Source organism: Taudactylus pleione, unplaced genomic scaffold (assembly GCF_031769625.1).
Source record: "Taudactylus pleione unplaced genomic scaffold, aTauple2 ptg000583l, whole genome shotgun sequence".
Lineage (NCBI taxonomy): Eukaryota > Metazoa > Chordata > Amphibia > Anura > Myobatrachidae > Taudactylus > Taudactylus pleione.
Window position 1 is genome coordinate 1,539,568 of NW_028284985.1, and position 23,686 is coordinate 1,563,253.

General features: G+C 49.1%; 1 protein-coding gene across 1 annotated transcript in view; it reads right to left on the reverse strand.

The window, feature by feature from the left end:
• The window catches only part of LOC148481393 (carboxyl-terminal PDZ ligand of neuronal nitric oxide synthase protein-like), a 121,714-nt gene that overhangs the window by 89,211 nt on the left and 8,817 nt on the right, over window positions 1–23,686 (reverse strand). Inside the window, exon 2 of the mRNA XM_088453571.1 lies at window positions 533–604. Coding sequence (XP_088309697.1) covers window positions 533–604 — 72 coding nt within the window. The remainder of the gene's footprint in view (window positions 1–532; window positions 605–23,686) is intronic.

Consider the following 23,686-nt stretch of genomic DNA (forward strand, 5'->3'; position numbering starts at 1 on the left):
TACTGAAAAGTGGTCAATAAAGACACTGACAGTGACATTTCATGGTAACATTTCTTTAGGGAACTAACATTTATCAGAATAAATACTGAACAGATTCACAGACCGCTGTCACCTTGTATAACTGCACATCTGAGACAGGAAAATTAATTTATCCTCAGTAATCCCTGGTGAGTTCTATCTCCACGAGGGACTTCGGTTTCGGCTGCGGGGACAGGGGGTGTTAGGTTCAGGCACTTACGGGGAGGTTTAGGCACTAGAGGGGGGGGGGGGGAACAGGGTTAGTTATACTTACCTTTTTTAACTGTCGGGATCTCCACTGCTGCCGGTCTTCCGGCGTCGGGATTTGAAGCGCCGGACATGGGTCCGGCGGTCATTCATACCGATGATCCCCATTAAACAATGACAGTCTCTGCTGTGTGTCGCGGTCACCTCCTAATCGCAGGTTTGTGCCTTGTCTGCGGCACTTCTCTGTACAGCCACAAATTGCCGAAATACAATCAATCCATAACAACAAAAATAACACTATTCTTACCCGGATTCTTCTCATTGCCGCCACAATTTCCACCCGGCTGTTGGGTCTCGGCACGTCCAGACTCCCAATGTACTATAAACAGAAACACATTATGAAATGACGTTCTATATATATTGTATATACAGATATGTCCACATACGCCTAGCCTCAGATCATGCTAAATATATGCCCCCGTTTAACGCACCACAGACTTTGCTACTTAGCCGCACCAACACACTAATCCTAACAACCGGGTACGCCAAGGGCCAGATTCCGCAGCTTCTGAGTGAGGTCTGACCTGTCTCAAACACTACGCGTCTCCTGACACGCAGAGCTCTCATGCTGCGAAGGAAATCGCAATTACTAATTTATGCACGCCTGTGAGACGCCATTTAACGTCCCGACACGCCTGCGTTTACCTAGCCCTCCCCCGTTACCTCCCCAAACACTGACTACCTGTCACTCACCTTGCCAGCGAATCCTCTGTGCGAGCGTAAACCGACTGCTGCTTTCGCGCATGTGCAATGGCTAGAATTTGCGCAAACTGCATAAATATCGGTATTGCGTAAATCCCTGAATTAGGTATGAAGCGTGAACCTAGATGTAAAGTTGAAGCGAAGGAAAAACCAGCACAGCTGAGGAACGCGCGCAGTCCCAGAATTGCTCCAGGGGTCTCGCACCAGACGGCGCAAAAGGGCAAAAGGCACAAAGACTATGTATTCGTGCTTAAGAGGGCATGAGTACACCACTTATCTAGATAGCGAGATTATTAAACCTCACTCTTAGAGGAAATGCATTTGGCAATTTATTACTTCACGGATAAAGAACTGTAATATGAAAGAAGGTCATTACCCCATAGGTACAATCTAAGCACACAAATATTACAAATGACAACTCTTCATGGAAATACAGGACGGCAACAGATTATATATATATATAATTAAAAAAAAAAAGTGACAGCTGGTTCCCATGACAAAAAACTTTAGTTCGTATAATCTTTAGATTTTAAGCCAATATTTCGCCCTAATTACTGTTTCCTACAGGTAGAAATTCTTCATATTTTGTGGTGAATAATAAAGACTTTACATTTTAATCTGCATACATAAAAAAAAAAAAAAAAAAAGGATATTTCCTCAATAGAGCACCACAAATGCAAGATTACTTTATTCCCTTTACACTGTACATTGGAGCGCGTGGTAGCACCCAGGGGGCAGAAAAAATATGAGATATGGTAAGAACTTACCCTTGTTATCTCTATTTCTACGAAGTCCATAGGGTTCCACAGGATACCTTGGGGTATAGGTGTGACGTCAGTCGCTGGGCACCATAGAGTTAAGCTTTTCAGCCTCCCAGGATGCACTAGGGTCCCCCTCCTACACCCCGCCCCCGAGCCAAGGCACCTCAGTTAGTTATCAAGCCATAGGCCGGAGGAGGAGAAGGAAGAGAGAGAAAAAAGATCTGGACACATACAAGAATCACATTCTCACCAGAGGGAGACGGAAAACCGGTGACCAGAGCAAAGCCCATCTGCAGCACAGGTGCGACAGGGCGGGAGTCCTGTGGAACCCTATGGACTTCGTAGAAATAGAGATAACAAGGGTAAGTTCTTACCATATCTCATATTTTCTACTTCAGGGTCCATAGGGTATCCACAGGATACCTTGGGGAAGTCCCAAAGCAGTATCCTTTAAGGGTGGGGACGCTCCTGTGCAGAAAGGAGAATCCGCCGCCCGAAGGAAGCATCCTGAGAGGCGAAGGTGTCAAACCTGTAATACCTCACGAAGGTATGGACAGAGGACCACGTAGCAGCCTTGCAGATCTGAACTGCCGAGGCACCACGTCGAGCTGCCCACGAAGGACCCACAGACCTAGTGGAATGAGCCTTCAGAGAAGGAGGGACCGGTAGGCCTTCATGAAGATAAGCTTCAGAAATAGCCATACGGATCCAGGCTGCCAAAATTTTTGCTTTGAAGCAGGCCAACCCTTTTTACGGAAGCCATAGAGGACAAACAAAGCGTCCGACTTCCTAAACGAAGAAGTGCGGTCAACACAAGTCCTTAAGGCCCGCACAACATCCAAAGAGGCCTCACCCACGGAAAGACCCGGTGAGTTAAAGGCCGGAACAACTATTTCCTCGTTAACATGAAACTGGGAAACAACTTTGGGAAGAAACTCGTGCCGAGTGCGGAGCACTGCCCTGTTCCCATGAAAAACCAAGAAAGGGGGTCTACAAGAAAGAGCCCCTAACTCAGAAACACGTCTGGCCGAAGCAATGGCCAGAAGGAAAACAGTCTTAGCTGTTAGCCATTTAAGATCCACTGAGCCCAGTGGTTCAAACGGCGGTCCTTGGAGAGCCCTCAGGACCACAGCTAAATCCCAAGGCGCCACAGGTGGAACAAAGGGCGGCTGAATGCGGAGAACCTCCTGCATAAAGGTGCGCACATCCGGGATTGTAGCAATCCTACGGTGAAACCAGACAGATAGGGCCGAAACCTGTACCTTCAAAGAAGCAAGGCGAAGCCCATGATCTAGTCCCGCTTGCAGGAAGGCGAGAATCCGAGACAGACGAAACTCCCGCGGTGCATAACCTCTCGGTCGACACCACTGGAAGAACGTATGCCACACGCGATGGTATATCCTCGCGGAAGACGGTTTCCGAGCTCGTAACATGGTACGCACCACAGAGCTGGAAAACCCCCGGGACCTCAGCATGGCCGTCTCAACAGCCACGCCGTCAAAGACAGCCGAGTCAGGTCCGGGTGAAGGCAAGGACCCTGAGATAGAAGGTCCGGTCGTAGCGGCAACCGCAGAGGACTGTCCACGGACAGACCCCGAAGGTCTGAGAACCAGTGCCGTCTGGGCCACGCGGGAGCTATCAACAGGAGCGTCCCTCCTTCCTGTTTGAATTTCCGGATTACCCGTGGAAGAAGGGAGACCGGAGGGAACAGGTATGCGAACCGGAACGTCCACCAGACGGACAGAGCATCCACCAGAGACGCCCCTTCGTCTCTTGTGCGAGACCCGTACACCGGCAACTTGTTGTTGTACCGGGACGCCATGAGGTCGATTTCTGGAAGACCCCACCTGTCCACCAGTAGTTGAAAAACGTCCGGGTGCAGGGACCATTCCCCCGGATGAACGTCCTGGCGACTTAGAAAGTCCGCCTCCCAATTTAGCACTCCCGGGATGAAGACCGCTGATATGGCCGGAAGATTGCGCTCCGCCCAAACCAGGATCTGAGAGACCTCTACGAGAGCCGCTCGACTGCGAGTTCCTCCTTGCCTGTTTATGTAGGCCACGGTGGTAGCGTTGTCCGACTGGACCTGCACCGGGCGACCCTGGAGAAACCGCTGTGCCTGCTGGAGAGCATTGAAGACCGCACGGAGTTCCAAGATATTTATTGGAAGCTCCGCTTCTGTCGGCGTCCACCTGCCCTGGAACAAGTGTGGACCCGAAACTGCTCCCCAGCCCCGAAGACTGGCGTCCGTTGTCAACAGGACCCAATTTGGAACCCAGAACGGACGTCCCTTGTTGAGGTGGGTCGTCTGTAACCACCACGCAAGGGACAGGCGAACCTCCGGGGTGAACACAATCGTCTGGGACTTCAGAGACTGAGGCAGCCCGTTCCACTTGGACAGGATCAGGTGCTGCAGAGGTCTGGAGTGAAACTGGGCGTATTCCACCATGTCGAACACCGACACCATGGAGCCCAGTAACCTCATCGCCGAGTGTAAGGACACCCGGCGGCTGTGCAGGCAACTGCGCACCCTTGACTGTAAAGCAGAGATCTTGTCCTCCGTCACGAAGATCCTTTGCTGTCCCGAGTCCAATAAGGCTCCAAGATGCAGAATCCTCCGAGACGGGATTAGAGTGGACTTCTGCCAGTTGATTAGCCAGCCGTGCCGTTGCAGCAGTGCAATGGTCAGGTCCAAGTGGCGTAACAGGAGCTCTGGAGATCCTGCCACCAATAACAGGTCGTCCAAATACGGCAACATGCGGACTCCCTGCAGCCGCAGAGAAGCCGCCATGACCGCCATCACCTTGGTGAAAACACGTGGTGCTGTTGCCAGGCCAAAAGGTAACGCCCGAAACTGGAAGTGGTCGCTGCGGATTGCAAACCTGAGGAACTGTTGATGCGCAAAAGAATAGGGACATGCAGGTAAGCGTCCTGTATGTCCAATGACACCATGTAGTCCCCAGGTTCCAGCGCCAGAATGATGGACCGTAGGGTCTCCATCCGAAACTTCGGGACCCGCAAAGACTTGAGTGCTTTGAGGTTGAGAATCGGACGATATGACCCATTGGGTTTCTGTACCAAAAATAGATTTGAATAGAAACCCTGGCCCCTCTGGGAGAATGGAACAGGCACTATAACTCCAGCCTGGAGCATAGTGTGCAATACCTTCCGCAGCTCCGTAGCCTTGTTCCGGTCTGATGGTAGACCCGTGGTGAAGAAGCGAGCCGGGGGTCTGTGCCGGAAGGAGAGGGCGTATCCGTGGGAAACCACCTCCAGAACCCAAGTGTCTGTCGTAGTGGTCGACCAACACTGGGCGAACTGTAGCAGGCGGCCTCCCACCCTGGGATCCCCCCAAAGGGAGGCCCGGACCGTCAGGCCGCAGGCTTGTCATCTGGCTTGGGGGCCGGACGTCTGGTACTCCATGCCTGCTTCCGGGGCTTGACCGATTTCTTAGGGCCAGCCCGTCGAGGAAACGACTGTGGTTTGGGCATGCCCTGGGCCCTAGATGACCGAAAGGACGATGGTCCAGAACCAGAAGGAGCAGCGGCCGACGGGAGACAAGCAGATTTGGCTGCCGCCAGCGTGGCCACAATCTTATCCAGATCCGGACCGAAGAGAACTTCTCCGGTAAACGGCAACGCTTCCAGACCTTTCTTGGAATCTGCGTCCGCATTCCAGGATCGCAGCCACAAGGTGCGACGAGCAGCTACCGCTGCTGAAGAAATTCTAGACACCAGAGTACTAATGTCTAGAGCCGCCTCGTTGATGTAGGTGGCCGAATCACGGAGATTGCCAATCAACTCCGCCTGTTCGGCCGGACAGTCGGATTCAAAAGAAGCCTCTAATGAATCCGCCCAGCGCTCCATCGCTCTGGCAACCCAGCAAATGGCCATAGCCGGCCGTGCTGCCCCCCCTGCAAGGGAATAAGCAAAAGAATAGGGACATGCAGGTAAGCGTCCTGTAAGCGTTCAGGCAGATTTCTACCTTGCGGTCCGTAGCATCCTTAAGGGAGGACATGGATGGCATCGGCAATGTGGCACTACGGACAAGACGGGTCACGTGAGAATCCACCTGTGGAGGGGATTCCCACTTAGCAAAATAATTATCCGCGAACGGATAAGCCACCGCCAGGCGTCTCTGCGGCTGGTAACTTTTGCCAGGTTGTTTCCACGCCTCCTCTAAATGGTCCACCAACTGACCCGAAAGAGGAAAGACTGTGGCATCACCCTTCACATCTTTGAAAAAGGCATACTTAGATTTAGCCGCTGGGGGAACTTCGTCCTCAATCACCAAGGCTGTGCGGACCGCCCGAATAAGTCCAGGAATATATACTTTGGACTTAGCATCAGCGTCCTTAGTATGGAGAGGTTCCTGATCGTAAGGATCCAGAATCTCCCCATCATCAGACATCCCTTCGTCATCCTCATAAGGAGCGGACAGAGACGCCACCGGCCTTTTATGAGGCCGCATCACAGACTCCCCTTGCAACACATCCGACAAGTGCTGTACAGAACTCGTCAGGGAGTTAACCCACGCTGGCTCCTGAGAACCCGGGAGCGGGGAAATAGGGAGACTGTGGGGTACCACCAATTGTCGTGGGAACCCCTGCATGGGTGACGACACCACAGACTGCTGGGACAAACCCATCGGAGTAAACACGGGCTGCGGAGCTAACTGGTCCACTAAAGCTGTTAGCGCCTGAGCGAAACAAGCCCAGGGCGGCTCCTGTACCGGTGCTGTAACCGTAATAGGCCGCGCCATGGACAAACACTGCCGGCAAAGGCCCTCCGCGCTACCCTCCCCCTCCGCTAACGGTACTTTGCACGTGGTACACTGTAGCCGGAGGGGAAAATCACTTTCAGACATGATGGCACCACATATGTGACCTCTCTCACCAATTAAGTATTAAATAGGCGAGAGACCACCCTGCAGCACCGCACCGCAAGGGCTTTAGCAGAAAGAACAGGGACAGTAATAAAGCTGACAGTTTAGAGAAGAAAAGTTACAGGCAGCGCTAGCACAGTCACATACAAAGCAGAGAAATAACAATTCCTGCACTAACAGCGCTGATCACTCAACTACACAGACACAGGGCCTGGTAGGACACAGCGCTGCATACACAGACCTGAGCCACAGCGGAGGAGAGGTATGCGGGGGGACCCAGACCACGATGCTTCCGTCCAGCGCTTCCAGCAGCGTTCACCATGCGTTCTGGAGAAGATGGCCGCCGAGGAGCAGAGAGGAGGCTGGCCTGGGGGAGGAGCGCTGCCACAGGACCAGTCGGCAGCATGCAGAGAGGGCTGTGTGCAGCGGGGGAGGCGCCGGCTGTGAGACAGGGAAGGCGCGCTCCCCTGGCATGCATTTAACCCCAGGGACGCCGCAGCGCTACCGCTCTGCTGCGGTCCGCTGTCCCAGGGGGTAGTGGAAAGCGCAGGTTGGTCGCCTGGCTCCACGCTGCAGCCAGTCCCCAGGGAGCCCCCTGCCTGGGGACTTAGGACCATGTGACCAGCGGGGACCCACCGCGGGACCCCGCTGCTTACCTTTGTCCCCCTTGGATCCGGCCATGGTCTGGAACATCTGGGGTCACCGCTAGCTGTGACCCCAGATGCTCACCAGCATCCCCGGATCGGTACCGGCGTTCTGGTACCGGCGGGGGTGTAGGGAAGACAGCATGGACGTCAGGACTGACTGTCCATGCTGTACATCCAGATGTGCAGCCACAGCTGCACTGAAAAAAGCTTCAGGGGCTCTTCTAGCCCCCACTCCGACAGGTGCACCCGACGCCGGCCGGGCACCAAACTAAACTGAGGTGCCTTGGCTCGGGGGCGGGGTATAGGAGGGGGACCCTAGTGCATCCTGGGAGGCTGAAAAGCTTAACTCTATGGTGCCCAGCGACTGACGTCACACCTATACCCCAAGGTATCCTGTGGATACCCTATGGACCCTGAAGTAGAAAGACTAAATTATTATAAACACTGAATAACTGGGTGGAGAAACATATCAATCATCACAAAGTCTAACGGATTGGCACGGGATAACCATTTCTTTGTGAGGCTTTTCTACCAGTGTGCTTGTACATTTGGCCTCATGGGACTGTAATCTGGTAAATGGTATACACCCCCCCTACCATGGCATCATCAGGCCCCCTCTGAACCTCTGCAAAGGATAATAAGCAGACAATAGGGATTTGATGAACCCATCAATTGGATAACTGATAAAGCATGGACAAACCATGGTGCAGTACATAACTAGGGGTGTACGAGCGGTGCCACGAGGCTGGGCCTTAGGGGAGGACCTGGTACGTGGCTTGCAGGGTGCCTGGCACAGTACTCTGCCACCAGTAGAGCCACTGCAGAGCTGCCCGGACCGTCCAAGGGGCAATGTAACCTTCCGCAGTCCTCCTAGTGTGTCGGCCTTTTGACTGTCTAACATCTGGCGTCTATAGTGACGTGGTCTCTGCCTTTTTACTGTAGATCTTTCAATTCAAATCCGAAATTTATGGGGCAGTAAACACAATTGTTCTCTTGTATAACAGTAATAACATCCATTCTCCAGGCGGGGTTACATTATTATCAGCACTTCCCATTTTCTGCTGATCTTCAAAAAGAAAAAAAGAAAAAATGGAAATCCCCTCAGTTCCCCCCCCCCCCCCCCTCGCCACATGATATGGGGTAACCGCACTGGGATGTTTCTCAATCAGAACTCACCAGTACGGCGGGGGAACTGGGGAAATGTGAGCCGATATATAATAAAAAGGACTGGTATCATTGTGTACAGAGCGGCGCAATTCACAAAAAGAACTCAGAGACAAATGAGCAATCCGAGGAGAAAATAGGAAGTGATCAATAGGGGCTTTGTCTGTGCGGTAATCCTGCCCGGGCTGTGCGACAATCCGGGGAGATGCCATTATAATCCCCCTCCACAGTGCTCATGGCAAACATATAATAACAGGGAACCAACAATGGTTTAAGATGACCTTGTTATACAAGACGGCTATATAAACTGCTATACGATAACATGATGTTTAGCTAGAGCAGTCACCAGAAACGTCTACTACACTTACATCTATATTACTTATTAAGGTTTATATAGCGCACACATACAGCGCCGTACAGAGAATATTTATATAGCGCACACATACAGCGCCGTACAGAGAATATTTATATAGCTCACACATACAGCGCCGTACAGAGAATATTTATATAGCGCACACAGACAGCGCTGTACAGAGAATATTTACATAGCGCACACATACAGCGCCGTACAGAGAATATTTATATAGGGACACATACAGCGCCGTACAGAGAATATTTATATAGCGCACACAGACAGCGCCGTACAGAGAATATTTATATAGCGCACACAGACAGCGCTGTACAGAGAATATTTATATAGCCCACACAGACAGCGCCATACAGAGAATATTTACATAGGGCACACATACAGCGCCGTACAGAGAATATTTATATAGCGCACACATACAGCGCCGTACAGAGAATATTTATATAGCGCACACATACAGCGCCGTACAGAGAATATTTATATAGCGCACACATACAGCGCCGTACAGAGAATATTTAGTCATTCACCTCAGTCCATGCCTCAGAGGAAATTACAATCAATTCAGCGCAATGCTGAAAAGCCCCGGGAAGGAGTTCCCGGAGCTATTCAATTGACCGCGCTGTTAAGTCCGACTAGAACCAATTAAGTCGGAGAATGACGGTTATCGTGCCTTAATAGTCGCGCTAACCGGCATTCTCCAACTAAAGTGCCGGTCGAGAGGCTGTTAGCGATGCACTAAGCTTGAAAACAGCATCTCGGACGGCACTTAAGTCCGATTTCAGCGAGCAGAAATCCTGTAGTCGTACTTAACAGCGCGGTCAATTGAATATCTCCGGGAGCTCCTGCCTGGGGCGAAGCAATACCGCGCTGACTGAATCGCCCCCCATCCCTACTACATGAACATGCACAATCACATACATTTTTTCGGCAGCAACCAGTTACCCTACCAGTATGTTTTTGGAGTGTGAGAAGAAACTAGAGTACTTGGTGGAATCCTAGGCAAGCACGGGAAAAACATACAAACTCTACACACACAGTGTCTTGGTCAGGAATTTAACTCATGAGCTTAGGACTGCGAGGCAGTAACGCTAACCTACGCCAACAATGGCTAGCGGGCACATCCACCCTCTTTTAGTTCTCATACTGGTCACAGCTATCTAGCCCGAAAGAAACAATTAGAATAAATGTATAGATCGCTTTCCTCCAAAAGGGACATATCAACAGTCAGCCCTTGACGGGGAGGGGTCTGTTCCGCCATCGCTGGTGTCGTTATATGTGCCGTTACGCAGGCAGATAATGACACTAAATGGCTGCTCGGTAAGATGCATTGCTGGAGGATTTGCTGGCATTCATTTAAAATAAAACTTAAAATCACAGACTCCGCGTTTGGAAGCGGTTTATCATAACACGGAGAGCGAGCCAAGTGCACGTTTGTCATCCTGCGCAATCTGCATAATCTTCTCCTAATTAATTCGTCGTTGGCTCCAGATCCTGCATCTCCACATCTGTAGCTGTGATTTGTTCCACCCTGAGCACGTAGCCTTCCAGTACGCGAGACACTGAACGGGGATATTGAGTGGTCTCCATGTAAACGTTGATGGTGGCTGAAAATAACATACACAAGTAAAGAATAAGCGATTCTACTGAATCCTCTGCACATAAATAGCATTAAGCCACAAGGACGACATCAGGCCTCTAACACATCATGCGGGTGCTCGGAAGATAAAGGCTGCTCTACGCCCGTCACTCGGATTCCCAGCAGAGGGCTCACGTATCTCATTATACCACGGCGCCATTATAAACCGAATGCCATCCACACTCGTCGTAAGATGTATGGTTACAAGGGACGGGGTATTGCGGATAATGCGTTACACAGCTTTCTGATAAGGCAGGCTGGGGTTAAACAAACCGCGGAAGCCCCTCAGGAGGTGGCAAAACAGAGACTTGCCCCAATTATACTTTAGGCCAGGGGTGGGGAACCTTTTTTCTGCCGAGGTCCATTTTGATATATGTAACATTATTTGCGGGCCTGGTGCAGGCCATGCCCCCTCAGTGTGATGTCACATGGGGCGGGGGTCACAATCGCTAGTGATTACAGCAATGCCCGTAGCATCCTGAGGATGCTCCGGGGAGAGCTATAAGGGCAGCGGTGTGACCGTCTGATGCGTCCTAAGGATGCTCCAGGCGGCACTGCTGCATAGATTCTGGCTGCAGGGGGCTATTCTGGGCACCCTGCTAGCCAAATGAGGCTAGCAGAAAAAAAGCTCTAAGGGCCATACCAAATGACATCGAGGGCCCTATAAGGCCCCCGGCCAGGAGGCTCCCTATCTCTGCTTTAGGCCATATATGCATCTGGAGTGCAGCTCACACAATATACGTCAGCCAGACGGTGGATCCAGAAGAACCATAGTGGCGTAATGTTAAACTGCTTGAACTTGTAGACAGAGATAACGAATCCTGGTTGGGGTACGATGTTGAGAAGGAAAAAAAATAAAAAATTCTCTTTGCAATGGAATTAGGACATTTAAGTTGTTACAGATGGGAATGGACATATAAGGGGGAAATTTCGATGGTCCAACATGTTGGATTTCTCCTATCCCCTGACGTCGCCAGAACGGAGATTTGCCCCGATATACAGCCTGGGTGTATGGGCCCCTTTGCTTCTGCCCCACCTGCGGTGCAGCACGGTTTTGCCCAGGTGCAAAGTTACTGATTGTTTTTTCTTTGATCCCATCTAAAGAATCACATTATCGTAAAAAGCTACACGTTGTATAAAATAGAAGCACATCCAATCATTTAGCATACATAGGGCCGTATTCAATTCGGATCGAAAAGTCGTTTTCACCTGTTTTTTGGGAGATAATTTCGCCTGAAAATGTATCTCCGGATTCAATTCCAGTCAGTTTTCTCCTAAGCAAAAAGTCAACGCACTGACATAGGGGAAACTTTCTACACAGAATGGCAGTAGGAAAAAGTGCAAAATCTATATTTTGGGGTGCAAATGTTGGGAAACCACCCAGAACCCTTGGTACCCCCCCCCAAAAGGACAATTCACCCCCCCAAAAAAGAAATAACAATTCCCGGGAACACCCCAAAAAAAGGCCTTAGAAATTTGAGGTGAAAATGAAAAAAAAAAAAAAAAAAATGGGGGTGACAACTTCAAAAACTAGTGAAATAATCTTCTGGGGGTGCTGTAAGAAGGGGCCAAGTGTTTTGGGGATTGCAGGTGCTTGTATGACGGAGGAATTTCACTTTTACTAAAACTTCACTTTAGAAACATAAAAATAAGCTAGTACCCATTATCAAGCCCCAAAATGTGCTGGAACTACTTATTTTCTACAAAAAACCCTGCTTCATGCAATTCTTCACCACTTTTACCTATACGCTAAGAGCAAGCAATTACCACCACTAATGTACCCCAACTAGTTCAGTTAGGGCTAATACTAAACTACCATAATGATTTCCGAAGTCCGATCATCTTATTCTGGGGTACAGAGTGATTCCCCCAATTCTTCCTGCACTTTTCGCCTGTTTCACATTCGTCGGGTCCAGTTTTAACCTGTTTGGGAATTGAATATGGAGTAAAATCGGGAGCGCGCACGAAAAATTTGCGGCTCCAAAACAAGCGAAGGCTGAAAAGCCAGGTAGGCGGAACTTTTTAGCCGAGGCGAAACTAATTGAATATGGCCCAGAGTGTATCCAACTCCTGTAGGGAGGAAGAGGATATGGATGAACTTGCCCCCCCCAGGTTCGGTAGGGGTATATTTTACTATCTCCTAAGGAAATGCCCAATAGCGAATGGGTTTGTGTGTGATGTGACCAGTTGTGCCAGGACTGGTGTTTGCTCCATTAAACAGTCACTTGGACTCTCCATTATGGACTCTCTGGAATTTTGCCGTTCCTGACCAAGATGTTTGTATTCAGGTCATAAGAGAAAGTTTCAAAACTAGTTATGGCTGGTAAACAAAACTCTTCTAGGCCATGAACAAGACTTACCATTGTGAATTAAAACATATACAGCTATAGTCCAGGGGGGCTAACCTCGCTGCTACTGGGGACAATGATTGTGACTATTCAGGCTGTCGACATAAGATATACAGAATGAGTACAATGTAAAATTAAATAAGAAAAAACAAGTATTACTAATATAAATTTATTATCCAGCAAGTTTATACTAGTTTTACCAAAGGCTGACAGACAATTTACCCTAAAGAGATTTGTTTTTCCCCAAGACGACCATATATTCTAACTCCTGACAGAGTTTGTACCAGCACAGCTCTGGGCCATTATAAATAACTATATCCATGCATTTTGGATTTTTATAGTTGTTTCTGTTGCCACAGATTTAATTACTGGATCGAGTATGGTTAAATGTGCCGTGTTGAATTCCGGTATTACATGTGCTATTCATTAAATGCGTTTACTCTTTACATATAGTATAAGACTTTATTAAATAAATGCGTATATATTTTATACACAGCAACGCAATAGGAGCGCCAATATTACTTTTTATAGTGGGATGACGACATGTTCATATAGTCGACATCAGTAAACAGACCGGCAGCGGAGGGTTAGGGTTAAGCTATGAGAGGGGAGGGTTAGAGGTTAGGCACTAGGGGGAGGGTTAGAGGTCAAGCCATAGGGGGGGGGGTTTACGAGGGTTAGAGGTTAGGCACTAGGGGGGGTTAGAGGTTAGGCACTAGGGGGGGTTAGAGGTTAGGCACTGCCGGTCCAGTAAATCACTGCTGCAGTCGCAGCACCAGGTAGATCACCACTAGACCACCAGGGACATTGACAATAATTTTAATCATGTCGATATGACGACCGAAGAAGTGGTCAATGTCGACACACTGCATGTCGCCATTATGACCATGTCAACATTATGAATGTTGTCCAAATATATATACACCCGCATGAACATTAGTTTTAGTGCGCTTTTGTTTTTATTTTACTACAAAATACTGTATCAAAAAGGTAAAATATATAATAGCGATCGCGTTAAAGCTGTTTTAGTGGGGCGCCGCGCCCTGTCCAATTTCAAAAGGGGAGAATGCACCCCTGCCCCTTTACGTGGTGCCACGCTAAAACAGCCTGCGGGTGCCATCCCCACCCGCGGGCCGCAGTGTCCCGCAGGTGGGTAAAACTGCAGTGTAAGCAATCACCGCCGGTGAATAGTTGCCGGGCGCATGCATCCGGCATCTATTCACAAATAAGAGAGAGCTTGGGGGCAGCCCGCCCAAGAGCGATAAAAAGGAGGCGCGCCTTAAAGACATGCCCCTTTTCTCATGGCCGCGCCTGTTTTTCAGGCATGCGCCTCTGAGTGCCCTTTCTCTAGGCCAGTCGTCCTCCCTGGCACCAGACCTAGAGTGAACACTACATAATGTATTGTACCAATCATTTCTACATGTCCTGTTATAAGTTATTACTTTTCCAAATCAAATTTAGTATTTGTTTATTCGGTATAAGGTTAGGGGTCAGGAGAGGGGGAGGGTTATGCGCTATTTAGGTTTAGGCAGCAGGGAGGGAGGGTTAGGGGTAAGGAGAGAGGGAGGGTTAGGGGTATGCACTATTTAGGTTTAGGCAGCAGGGAGGGAGGGTTAGGGGTAAGAAGAGGGGGAGGGTTAGGGTTATGCACTATTTAGGTTTAGGCAGCAGGGAGGGAGGGTTAGGGGTAAGAAGAGGGGGAGGGTTAGGGTTATGCACTATTTAGACAGCAGGGAGGGAGGGTTAGGGGTAAGGAGAGGGGGAGGGTTAGGGGTATGCACTATTTAAGTTTAGGCAGCAGGGGGGGAGGGTTAGGGTTATGCACTATTTAGGTTTAGGCAGCAGGGAGGGAGGGTTATGCACTATTTAGGATTAGGCAGCAGGGAGGGCGGGTTAGGGGTAAGGAGAGGGGGAGGGTTAGGGTTATGCACTATTTAGGATTAGGCAGCAGGGAGGGAGGGTTAGGGTTATGCACTATTTAGGATTAGGCAGCAGGGAGGGAGGGTTAGGGTTATGCACTATTTAGGGTTAGGCAGCAGGGAGGGAAGGTTAGGGTTATGCACTATTTAGGATTAGGCAGCAGGGAGGGAAGGTTAGGGTTATGCACTATTTAGGATTAGGCAGCAGGGAGGGATGGTTAGGGTTATGCACTATTTAGGTTTAGGCAGCAGGGAGAGAAGGTTAGGGGTAAAAAGAGGGGGAGGGAGGGTTAGGGGTAAGAAGAGGGGGAGGGTTAGGGTTATGTACTATTTAGACAGCAGGGAGGGAGGGTTAGGGGTAAGAAGAGGGTTAGGAGACCAACCAACAGGTAAAAGGTATCCAAAACCCTGTCGGGTTGCCATCTTCGGGATTCTGACCACCGGGATCCCGAGCACTGGCATCCTGTACCCAACCCGCCTTGAGGACAGAGTTTGGGAGCCGCTGCTTTAATGCAAAACAAACTCCTCGGAAGCGTTAATTTAATGAAAATGACACTACAGTGCAAGATTTGCCGGGAAGCACAGTAAGCCAATCAGCAAGTAGCTTTATCCTCTACAGCCATTTAGCCAATAAAAGCCAACGTATCATTGGCTGCTGTAGTGTAGTACCACTTTTACACCAAAACTGAGCCTTCCTAAACATACCCCAAAGAGCAGGATTTCTTAAACACATCTTACAGTCCGGGTTTTCATGATACACATATTTGAATGCAGATCGTTAAATCAAAATGACTGAGGTACTATTTACGTCACCTGTGCTCAAGCATATAAATCCTTAAAACCAGAACCATTAGGGGTTGTGAGGACCAAGTTTGGGAAACACTGCCCTAGTGTGAAAAGCTGGCGGTATACAGTCCCTAGTGCGTCCCTGTAGAGAATTTAGACAGTAGGCTCCCATGGTACAGGGACTGGTGTGAATGGTTATAAAGGCTTTCTGTACAATGCTGCGTAATATGGTGGCACTAGATCATTCATAATATAGGAAATAAAAACACTCCAGTCACATTCTTCATTTCTCCCCCAGTAATATCTCCGGTACAACACTCCTGTCTGGCATGTTAGGACAGATTACTTTCAGGTGCAGTTTGTTTTACAGAATATCTTATGCCTGGAAGATAAAATAATTTGTCCTACGTCCAAGTAAAGTGCAGCTGCTGAACTGATAATAATTCAGAGAAAAGAAAAACAAAAAAAGGGGAATTGCAGCAAGATTAGGACCTCCGTCCCACACCCCCAAACGGGACCCGATCTTTAGTCTACAATGTAAAAAGTTGTATAGGGAAGGGGGGGGGGGGGCTTTAGAAGATAGTTATGGTTCTGGGTGCGGAATGTGAAATGGCAAAAAATATTAAATAGAAAACTCCCCTGGCTTTGCATTTAATACTGCCTCCCTCTTAAGTCCAGCGGACAGAACAGCTGAAACTGCGGCTTCGAAAAGCCGCCGTTTGCTAAAATGTACCACATAGGCCCGTATTCAATTAGTTTCGCGTATGTGATGAAGTTTCGCATGCCGGACTTTTCGCCTACATCGCGTATTTTTCGCCGCAGAAACTTATCGTGCGCGTACCCGCGATTTGCCCTATTCCATTCCAAAAGATGAGAAAATGGAGACACGCGAAGTCAGGACAGGCGAAAAGTGGTGTCAGAATCGGGGAAATCAGCCTGAACCCCCCAAAAAGATGTAGGAACATTGGGGATCAATGTAGTAGTGCCCGATTAGCCCTAATAAAACTGTTTGGGGTACTTAAGTTCGCAGAATTGCATCTAATTATAGTGTTCCCTCTAGCACCGGCGGCAGGCAGGGCGCCGGAGCTAGAGAGGGCAATCTTGTGCGCGCGCGACCGAAAAGGGGGTGTGGTTATGAAAAGGGGGCATGTCTATAAGACGCGTCCCCTTTTCGTCATACTTGGGGGCGTGCCCGGCGCTTACGGACATGCCGGGCAGCCCCCAAGCGCTGCAGAAAGGGAGAATAGATGCCGGGCGCATGCGCTCTATTCTCCGGCGGTGACCGGATCACCGCATGTTTGTCCACTCGCGGGACACTGCGTCCCGCGGGTGAGAACGGCTCCCGCAGGCTGTTAGGGCAGGGCGCTTTTTGCCCTCCTCCTGGAGGGCAGGGTGCTTTTTGCCCTCCAGAAGGAGGGCAGGGCACCGCGCCCCGCTAAAACAGCCTAGCGGGAACACTATAATTAGCGTCTCTGCATAAGTGGTGAAGAATGGCATAAAGTATATTTAGGAGAAAATAAGTAGTCCTGGCAAATTCGGGAAACCTGAAAATGGGTGCAGGCATCTTTTACTGTCTCCAAAGTACAGTTTTAATAAATATGAATTTCCACCATCATAAAAGCACCTGCAATCCGAAAAAGGACCCCTTCTTAGTGCACCCCCAGAACCTTAATTTTGCTAGTTTGCGAACTTGACCCCCAACTTTGCGTCGTTTTGCCCCCAATTTCAAAGTACTTTTTTTGGGGTGTTACTCACTTTTTTTAAGTTTTTTTTGTTATGCAGTTATCCTTTGGGGGGCTGTCCCAAGGGTTCCGAGTTGTTTCCCCACCTTTGCACCCCAAAATAAAAAATATGCACTTTTTTCCTCCTGCTATTCAGAGGCAAATCTCTTTGCATCGGATGGAATTGAATACGGAGATAAGTTTCCGCCTGGTGAAAAGTCGCAATCGACGATACTTTTTCGCTGCTAATTGAACACGGCGCATAGTGTTTATTTCAGATACAGACTGTTCTCATAAATAGCCGTCAGCTACATAAGTTTATATTTACCCACTGTTGTTATACCCGGCTGGCTGCAGACTAGATTATTATTTCTATTTAAACTCCATCTACTCCATCAACATTTACTAGAAGTCACAGGAGCGGCTGGATCAGGATCTTGCAGTACCCAGCTCAGGGCGTGGTGCAGTTATTCCTGGATTGATGAACAGCCGAAGCATGCCAGGGATGCGACAGGGACGACCGGCCTCGGCGAGAAGAAAGTTTGCTAAAAGTGGCACAGTTCCCGAGATAAAAAGTCAGACGTGAGGCTGGCACACCCCCACAGAGAGGCTCCCAGATTAACACACTACAGTAACAGATGGTCAATAACAATGGTGGCACTTAGTCTCACACTAAGGAGGAAGCTCGGGCACAGCTGCCCATGTGAGATGCGGCAGACCAGAAACAGACAATTAGGCCGCGCCACTTGCTGGCGTCCACTATGCGCTCTCCAGATAATCCACTACGAGCTCTCCAGAGACAGAATCTCCCCGTCAGTCAGTTTGTGGGTTCTAAAATAAAAAGTATAGAAGACACATTTTGTGCATTGTAGAAGATACATCTGTCACTATAGAAGTCCATCATTAAACATGCACATTATCTGAGGGAGAATATAGAACGCCCACTACAAATACTTCCACTGTGCAGTCAATAGGTCATCTACGGTGCAGAAAGTGGACTTATTCTGGTGTCGATGGGAAAGAGTCGATTTATGATGCTAGGTTAAAAGTAGCCAACAATTGCCCCATCCTAGTTGATCAAAATCAGATCAGTAGTTTTATGTAGAGAGCTGAGCTGGACGCACACACTGTACTAACAGATCGTTCAGCAGACAACCATATCTCTGACCCAATTGGGAACCAACAAGGACGACCACGTTGGACAAATTGTTGGGGGAGCATCCTAAGCTGGGTTGAACACCCGAACGATTTTACACACAATGTGACTGTCCTTCCAATTTCACCAACAATGATACGATCCCAGATCACAATTCTGAGAGTAAACACTCTGCAATCATCGTTCCAATCACACGATATATCGTGCCTCAGGAGCGTACGCAATTAATCAGTGCAGATGACGACGTCTTCAAGAGGAATGATTGTCCATCATATTGTGTATATGTGTGTACGTACACACACCATCACTTGGTTTACACGATGAGTTGGGTGTACATACTAAGGGCCGTATTCAATTGCCGTCGAAAAGCCGTTCTCTGCGAAAAGTTTTCGCCGGTGACGTCATTTCGCCTGTTGGAATCTTTCCTCCGTATTCAACTGCAATGACTGTTCGCTGGTGCAAAAAGTCTGCGCCTTGTCACCAGTGGAAAAAAAATGGCAGAATTGGGGGTTTGGGGTGCAAAGTTGCGGCAACACACTGCAGCCTTGGTACAGTCTCCCAAAGGTAAACTGCGTCAAAAAAAAAAAAAAAAAAAAGTAAAAAATTTACTTAAGATCACCCCTAAAAAGTACTTTCGTTTTTTTGGGGGGGGTGAAAAAAAAAAAAAAAAAAAAAAAACAAAGTTGGGGGACAAAGTTAAAAACTAGCGAAAAACTCCAGGGGACCCCCAAGTATGCCCAAGCTTTTTTTTTTTTTTTTTTTTATTGCAGGTGCGTTTTCTAGGTTTTTTTAAAAACGCACTTTAGCGTTTTTTAACCATGCTTGCACTTATTTTCATGTACCCCAAATTTACTGAGACTACTTATTATCGGTCAAGAAACCTGCTAAATGCTATTCTTCACCACTTGTGCAAAGACGCTAATTAGCACCAATTGAGAGCATTTATGCTCCCCCAATACCTTCAGCAGGGCTATTCGGGGTTATCCATAGTGATCCCCAATGTCAGTGCATCTTTTAGGGGACGAAAAGCGGTGATGAGCGCGATACTTTTCCGGAGGCAAAACAAGCGATGACGGAGAAATCTCTGGCATGCGAAAAGTCCGTGACTTTTCACCGGCAATTGAATATGGCCCTAAGATGGCTGTGCAGATTGGCTGAGGATTGAAGGATTATCCAATATAGCGTGGTAGTGTGTAGTCAGCGTTACACATGCATCCATCCAGTGAGGACATCAGTATAGGGGGCGTATCAGAGGCAGACGCAGGGAAAAATTAAAAAATTGGGCGCAAGTGTCCAATGTCTTCCTTCTTTGCCCTGATGGGTACCACTAATAGAGGCAGGCGTGTCTGTGGCAGAGCATGGACATCTGTGGCCTTGGTCAGTCATACGTTCTGCCATAAGCTGGTGCAATATCAGACGTGTGGCCGCTGGTGAGTCTTAGAACGCACATTGGCGGCTCAGTTGCTGGGCAACTCAATAGGATGCCCATTGGCCGCTGTGTTACCTAAAGATGCAGCAGCCGCTACTGCGTCCACCTATGTATACCCCCAAAATGTTCACTCGCGTTTGCCCGATCAATTCTACTCTGATCAGACGTGGAGGGCTCAGAAGGATGACTTATAGGGCACAAAACTTATAATTTCTAGGAGAGAAGACGGCAAAACCCAAACACCCTATATGCAGCGAGTACTCATCTATAAATGGTCGCTTTACCGCTGTTTATGAGACACTATATAAAGCATGGAAAAGCCAGCAACACTACGTAGCACGTTAGTGTGTGATCGGATGGTGATGTCACAGAGAGCACAGTGCAGTCACACAGCCTATGTAGCAGGTTAGTGTGTGATTGGATGGTGATGTCACAGAGTGAGCACAGTGCAGTCACACAGCCTATGTAGCAGGTTAGTGTGTGATCGGATGGTGATGTCACAGAGTGAGCACAGTGCAGTCACACAGCATATGTAGCATGTTAGTGTGTGATTGGATGGTGATGTCACAGAGTGAGCATAGTGCAGTCACACAGTCTATGTAGCAGGTTAGTGTGTGATTGGATGGTGATGTCACAGAGTGAGCACAGTGCAGTCACACAGCATATGTAGCAGGTTAGTGTGTGATTGGATGGTGATGTCACAGAGTGAGCGCAGTGGTCACACAGCCTATGTAGCAGGTTAGTGTGTGATTGGATGGTGATGTCACAGAGTGAGCACAGTGCAGTCACACAGCATATGTAGCAGGTTAGTGTGTGATTGGATGGTGATGTCACAGAGTGAGCGCAGTGGTCACACAGCATATGTAGCAGGGGAATCGGTTGGAATCCTGACACCAGCATCCCAGCAGCAGTGGAAATCTCGATAATCCACAAGTATTAGCTAACCTAACGCTACCTCCTAACCCTCCCTTTGGGGTGCCTAACCCTAACCTCCCCCCCCCCCAGTACCTAACCCCAATCCCCCTCTAAGTGACTAAACTTAACCCCCCCTTCCCCGCTGCCTAAACCTAAGTCCCCCAGGGGGGGGGGTTCCTAACCCCCCCCCTTCCCTTAGCCTAAATCTAAGTCCTCCCTCCCAGGGGGGTGCCTACTCTAAGTCCCCCCCCGGGAACCCTAAACCTAACACTCCCCCCCGCAGCTATCTACGCTCGGCGTCCCTTCGATCGGGATGCCGGGCGTCGGTCTCCCGGTACATGTCTAATGGCAGGCGTCGTCATATCGACGCCTGTCTTTAGACCCTTGCCGGGATATGACAGTCGGGAAGACGGCTGTTGGGACTAGGTCCGACGGCTTCCCGACTGCATACCGTAGCAGGTTAGTGGGCGATTGGATAGTGATGTCACAGAGTGAGCGCCGTGCAGTCACACAGTCTCTGTCATGATTGGATTGAGACGTAACAGTGAGTGCAGCACAGTCTATGTAGCAGATTACTCTGATTCGAGGCCGATGTTACGGAGTGCGACGCAGTCATATTATAAATGGCAAGTTAGTTAGATGGCACCCACAAAGTGTGGGATTGGATGGTGATGTCAGAGTGGTGATATCAATCTTGGGCTGGACAAATCTTCGCCATGGCAACTAAAAAAATGCATCCTGGTAACCGGAGTTTTTACGGTCCACATTGCGCTAGGCCTGGACGGTCGGCAACTTTTCATTCCCAAACTCGGTAATCTATAACCCTCATTTCTGAATAACAGATTTATCCAGGGGCAGGTTACCCTACAGTTTAGGTTGCATGATTACTGCATGCTGGTGGCCTGGTAACAGAATACTCATTTGTGGCCTCCTTGTAGCACCAAGAGACACTTATTGGGCCCTTGTAAATATCACCTTTACTACTATTGTTCTTAACTGGAGAGAAAAAATAAATTATATATATATATATCTATATCACAAACTTCCCTTAGGTACATTAAGTCCCTACCTCAGCTGAAGCGTAGAACTACCTATTACTCACAACCAGGGTACTGACAGGTGCGTCTTGGGCACAAACTGAACATCTGCGAGTTACGGAGGGGAGGGACGTCGGCGAGACCTGCAGGAAATCCTCCATCTCCGGCTCTCGTTGCCTGCGTGACACAGGAATTCTCCTGACAGGTATAAACCATCCCCAGAGTGTTTCAACACGAAGCATGCTATGCAATGTATATATGTAGCAATGCTGCCGCTTTGCCAGGCCAAACGCTGCTAATATTGCTTCAGGTATGATTCAGACAACTGCGCACGACATCCGGCAGCCAGCACCAGGGGAAGAGTTCCAGTTGTCAGAGGATATGAGAGTATGGAGCAGTGCAGTCACCAGAGGGAAGAGCCAGAATAATTCTCAGTTGCTCGAGAGGAGGGAGGTCACTGGTAAGACCTCACCCCAAGAGCCGTGTGCGCGCCTTTGGAGGTTCTAGCAAGAAAACGTACATTAATATTGCAGAATTAGTCCAGAGAGTGGAGCAGGGGCTGCGTCACATAACTTATCCCATCAGACTGCAGGAGCTGAACGTGTCCAGCTTAGAGGGGTGAAGAGACAGAGGGATACAGAGTAAGACTACACACATCCCCTTACGCCGCCATTTAAAGATTAGCGACTTCGGCAATTTGCCATTTCTGTAATACAGAATCCGCAGAGTCCCAGGAAAAATGGCAGCAAGTAGCAGCCAAGCTTGGAGGAGACAGAGAAGACACTTCGGGCGGAATTCAATTGTTTCCAGTCCCAATTGCGTCCGACGGAGCTATTCAATTGCTGCTCCTGTCGGGCGCGATCAGCTGCCAGCGCTCCATTTCAGCTCGTAGCCTTAGAGAGGTGCAAGCTGAAATCGGCGAAAAGTGACCTGTTTGGGTGCCCTAACGGCACTTTTCGCGATCGCGCCCAGCACTTTGGTTGGGGTTAGCAGATTTACGCGGCTAGACCCTACCACTTTGGGCGCGATCAGCGTGAAAAGCTGGAACAATTGAATGGCGGCACGTGATCTCCCGTCACTTTAGACGGGAGATCTGGGCCGCGAAAACAATTGAATTCCGCCCTTCTAGCTGGTACTGCTGCACACGTGACACACAGCACCAGAGTCAATGAGTTGCAAGGTCAGAAAACGAATTGTGGGCCTGATTCAGAGCCGCTTGTAAGCGGCCGCTCGTTTGCTCCGAGCGATGTTCGCACATCTGCGTATGGGTTGTAATGCGCATGTGCCAGTCAGTGCGGTCAGAAATCGTGTGCTCACAAAATAGCGAATGCCTGCTAATTTGAGTGACAGAATGAGGCGTTTGTGGGTGGTAACAGGGGAAGGTGCTTGAAAACGGGGAGTGGAGATCCGAACGCAGGTGTGCCAAACGGTCAAAACGGGCGTTTTAAGGGTGTGCATAATTAACAAAGCAGCGTCATCGACCACGTCACTTGGTTGTCTCTAAGTCTGAATTGTTCGCATGATTGCGGTAGGAAAATGCTACCACAAGAATAGCGAGCAGTTCATATGCCTTCCGATGTACTCGATTAATCTAATAAATAGCAGAGATAACGTATGATGCGAACGGCCAAGGGGCGTCTTTACAAAATAGCGAGCGCATGTTTCGTTCGCTCGCTCAGACATAGAGGCGTCAACAGATCGCAAAGAGCGAGCGCTCAATTGAAATAGCCAGCCCCTTTTTCTGAACGAGCGAGCGCAAATAGCGTCCGGCTCTGAATCAGGCCCAGTATTCGGATGTATCACTTGCCACTTTTCCTCCACACCACACAAGACTCCTCCATTCTCTTTAAAAAGTCACCGCTCACAGCTGAATTCGGATATAAAACACTCTTAAATCTACTGAAGTTTTGTCTCACTGCCCAAACTACA